The sequence below is a fragment of the Tasmannia lanceolata genome, unplaced genomic scaffold, assembly GCF_043159265.1.
Source record: "Tasmannia lanceolata isolate RefF3 unplaced genomic scaffold, GAP_Taslan_0.1 ptg000044l, whole genome shotgun sequence".
NCBI lineage: Eukaryota > Viridiplantae > Streptophyta > Magnoliopsida > Canellales > Winteraceae > Tasmannia > Tasmannia lanceolata.
Genome location: NW_027518721.1, coordinates 4507141 through 4511903, shown reverse-complemented (window position 1 = coordinate 4511903; position 4763 = coordinate 4507141). Strand labels below are relative to the sequence as shown.

At 39.8% G+C, this 4763-nt stretch overlaps 1 protein-coding gene across 1 annotated transcript; it reads right to left on the bottom strand.

Annotated features, from left to right (window-relative positions):
- Positions 1 to 658: 658 nt before the first annotated feature.
- LOC143863303 (protein FAR1-RELATED SEQUENCE 5-like) lies at positions 659 to 1981 on the bottom strand. Its single transcript, XM_077373993.1, has 2 exons — positions 1049 to 1981; positions 659 to 937 (listed from the first exon to the last, which is right to left on the bottom strand). Exons 1-2 carry the CDS (start codon positions 1979 to 1981, stop codon positions 659 to 661), a joined length of 1212 nt encoding a protein of 403 aa, XP_077230108.1.
- Between the last annotated feature and the right edge of the window lie 2782 nt (positions 1982 to 4763).

Below are 4763 nucleotides of genomic sequence, written 5' to 3'. Positions count from 1 at the left end.
AAAAAACACACAAACTAACCTGCTCGGCATTTACTCTTCCACCTGCTCATCTTCCTCTTCCTCCTCCTCTCCCTCTTCTTTCCTTGGCCGCTTTCTTTTTAGTTTCTATTACAAAAAAAAATAAAATATTAAGGAATAGTTTAAGGAGTACAAGGGCCTTATTGTTGTAAGGCCTTACACCATATAATTTCTCTGCTTTAAGAAACTTATAACTTAAAAAAGCACCATGTATAGACCTTGGAGTTCTTTTTACAAGTCAAAGCATAATGTCCTTGTTCCCCACAAGATTTGCAAATCCTCTTCTTTGGTTGGGTTGCAGAGGTCTCTATGTTAGATTTTAAACGTGTAGCATCCTTCGCTCGGCCCTTTGTCTTCGCAACTGGGGGGTCTCGAATTGTAATTTCAGGCGTTTGACTGACACAAATGTTAGACTGGACTTCGCTACCAATGACTGGTAACTCACTTTGCACAAACTCATCTTTCTTCCTTTCTTCTTCTTCAGCCCAAAGTGCACTGCAAAAATCTTCCATCCGTTTCAGTACATCTTCCCTCTTACCTGGTCCATCTATAAGTCGTTGCCATGATGAGATTAGGCACCACCTCTTAAACGGATTCATGCCATTACTCTCTTGTGTGCTTGTAGGTAATATACCCCCCCTCAATCTCTTGCCTCAATAGACCACCTCCTTAACATGTAACGCTCAGGGATCTTTCTCAATTGTTTATGGTCAAAAATACGAAGGATATGTTGACATAATATCCCTTCCATCTCAAACATAGCGCACTCACATGTCGTGGTCACTCCGTCATAATCGTCATATTGTACCCTGCACCATCTACTCTTCTGATAATTTCTGAGACCTATAGAATACTCTTCCATTGTCCCTTCACTGCTCAAATAATCATGCCAACAGTTGGTACTACCCTTCATTTCATCCTGAAATTTGTTAAAGATAAAACTCGTATAGAATTTACTGGCCTCTTCTTCTAGTGGGCTATTCGTTTACATCTTAGGAATCAAATATTTTGGCTTGAAATCTTCTTCGACTTCGGTTTTACGGCGTTGAACAAGTGCCCTTTCGTAGGCATTCAAGAACTCATTTAAGCCAGTGTTGTTGTTCACATATCTGTCGAAGAAGGAATTCATGCTTTCGCTGCGCTGACTTGATTTCATGCCTGCAGTGAAAGTGGTTCTCCAATATGCCCGCATCCAATGCTCTCGCTGCTCCCACATCCTACACAACCATTCATTACCACCAATTTCATAATTGACCACCAATTGTTGCCATTTGTCCTCACACTCCTCTATTTTTTTCGAATGAAAACAGCGATTATAATCATGGTAAAAATCACTATCGGTATCCCGCATTTCTACAACTTTCTCAAGTAGATGCTTCCATATGTACCACTCGCAAAACCTATGGCGTGTATCTGGAAAAACTCTTTTAATTACATTTTTCATAGCCAAGTCCATATCGGTTATTATTGCACCCGGAGCTTTACCATGCATGCACGTCAACAACTGCTCAAATATCCAACAAAATGTCTCATTCGTCTCGTCGGCTAGTAGTGCAGATCCAAATAGGGTCGACTGTCTGTGGTGGTTCACTCCTGTAAACGGTGCAAATGGCAGAGAGAGTCTATTTGTTTTGTAGGTAACATAAAAAACAATGACATCAATGAATGTCATGTACGCATCCCTTGCCCTAGCGTCAGCCCAGAACATGGATCGGAAGGTCCCATCTGTGTCTAACTCCATCGAGAAAAAGAAGTTTGGGTCTTCCGATCGTTTCTTTTGCAGATGGTTGGCTACTAAGACTACTTCTTGCCCCGAATTTGTTGAGAGCCCACCTGTTACTCCATCGTGGGTCGAATTAATGGCCTTTGCGATCATAGACTTTGGCATTTGTGTCTCATTGAGACAATCTATCAAAACCTTAACACCTTCACTCTTATGAAATCGGTTGTGGGAACGAAGCATTTTGGTTTTCAGTGGGGAGGTCAGCTAGTGAGAATGGATGTCTTCAAAAGTACTCACAACCCACTTCTCATTTCTAAGTTTGATGATCATCCTAGCTTTACAATTTACTCTCACAGCGCGACGATCCCTTATTTCCTTGACATTATCTATCTTGCCCTTATCCCTTTTCACCCCCTCTCTGTCACATACAAACGTTCTCGATATAACCGCATTTGTCTTCACTAAAAAGGATGTACTCCACTTCCGTATCCTAAACCCAGTGGCCAGCCCATAAGCATTGTAAAACTCACAGGCAGATTCCCATCTATCAAACGCTTGCCCCACAAATGGCATATTTACAGCACCCTTCTCACCATCAACCCTCTTGGGTATGCTAAATGTACCACTGCCAACCTCATCTCTGTCATTCACATCTGTCTCGGCCCATTCTCCAATATCTTCATCCAGATTAACACCGTCACCACCTATTAGTAAACCATGAGCATCAACTTCTTCAATAGCTAAGCCGCATGCTTGCGACAAAGCGTCATCAACCAAACCACAGGGTCTACAATCAACTCCTTCAATAGGTACCCCACATGGTTGTGAAGAATTTGGATCCATTATGGTTACCTAAAAAAATGGAAATTTGAGAAATATATCCACCAAACAACATAGAAAAACAAAATGAAAGAACAAAATGTGTAGATTTCAGAAAACCAAACAACAGGTTTGAGAAATTGGTAAAAATGTTGTTTGAGAAACAATAGGTTTGAGAAACCATTGCAGGTTCAATCTTTAACCACTTGCGATAGGCCCTGTTTGTATTGTGCTTGTGAAATGTATATACATCTGCTTACATGTACTTTGGATTCAAAGTATATACTTAGTTTTTATATACTTTGGATTCAAAGGGCATGGTCCAAGGTTTAATCCAAAGTTGGAGTCATTTTAATTGAATAAATTTGGACCATGCCCTTTGAATCCCTAACAAACCCTTGAAGAAACCCTACTTCATATTGGCGCCCATTTAAACCAAAGAAAAAAAAAACCGAAACCCTAGATAGGTTTTTTCCAAAAAAATAAAAAACAAATCACATACCTAAGCAATCAGTTAATTTTTTTTAACAAACCCTAGATTTTAAGAAAAAAAAACCCTCATTTAGAAATCAGAAACTCCATGTCTTGAATCCAAACCCCTTTAATCCATAAATTTGAATCCAAACCCCTTTAATCCATAAATAAACAAAAAAAAAATTAGAATAGCATTATACCAAAAACAAATTGAAAAAAAATGAAAGGCAGTGATGTAAGATTAGTCCAAAGAAAAAAAATAGAAACCCATGATAAATTTCCCCCCAAAAAAAAAACACATTTTAAGAAAACAAAACCCTAAAGAATCGATTAAAAAAAGGAAAAAATAGTGAAATAAGCCAATCCATCTCTCTTCAGGCATATTTTTCATTGTAAAATAACCCAACCCTAGCTCCCCTTAAAGCCATTTAAAAGGAGAAAAAAACCCCTGAATGAAAAACCCCTTGAATCAAAACCAAAAAACAAAAAAAAAACCCTACACTACCAGTTAATACAAAACCAAACCCTTGAATGAAAACCCCTTTTACCCATAAAAAAAATGACAAAAAACCCTAGCATAGCAGTTTATACGAGAAAAATAAACTAAAAAACATACATGTGCGTCGGAGAAGGAGTTGGCGCCCGTCGCGACGGAGGTGGCGCCTGGAGAAGGTCGGAGGGAGGGAGCTATGACATTTTGAGAGAGAGAGAGAGAGAGAGAGAGAGAGAGAGAGAGAGAGAGAGAGAGAGAGAGAGAGAGAGAGCTTCATCTTCTTCGACTTTTAGAAAACCCAAAAACAGACGAGGGAGAGAAGAGGCTCGAATACATTTCGTTTTGGGTTTTTTCTTCTTCGGATGTTTGTAAGTGGGGCCCGGTCAAGCAGCCAATGGGAGTGTTTTTTAGAACTCAAGCGTACCAAAATTTCGAACGGTCAAGCGTATAATCCTTTTTCTCATATATATATATATATATATATATATATATATATATATATATAGTGAAAAGTGATGCTACTCGGTCGAGTAGATAAGCTTATCTGCTCGGTCGGGTTAAATACAGTGGGGGCCCACATTGTTTGGGTGATCCAAACCATTCATTTGAAAGCCCCTTACCTAGATAGGGTGTCCACAAAAAATCAGATCCATAGGATCATCCTAACCCATCCAACAGTGGAGGGAAAATGGGAAAAAATGGACAGACACAGTTTGTCCACAAATCTGCCCATTTTTCCTCCACTGTTGGTTGGGTTAGGATCATTCTATGGGTCTGATTTTTTGTGGACACCCTATCTAGTGAAGGGGCTTTCAAATGAATGGTTTGGATCGTCCAAACAATGTGGGCCCCCACTATATTTAACCTGACCGAGTAGATAAGCTTAGCTACAAGATCGAGTAGCAATACTTTTCAGATATATAGGTACACTCGAGTGCCCAATCACATATGGGCCCACTTTGTTAGGATGATCCAAAGCATTCATTTGAAAGGCTGTATCATAGATAGGGTGTGTACCAAAAATTAGCTCCATAGGATCATCCTAACCCATTCATTTGTGGAGGGCAAAATGGACAGACCACAAATCTGCCCATTTTTGCCCTCCACTTTTGGAGGGGTTAGGATGATTCAATGGAGCTGATTTTTTATACACACCCTATCTATGATAGGTCCTTGCAAATGAATGCCTTGGATCACCACAAAAAATGTGGGACCCATGTGATTGGGGCACTCGAG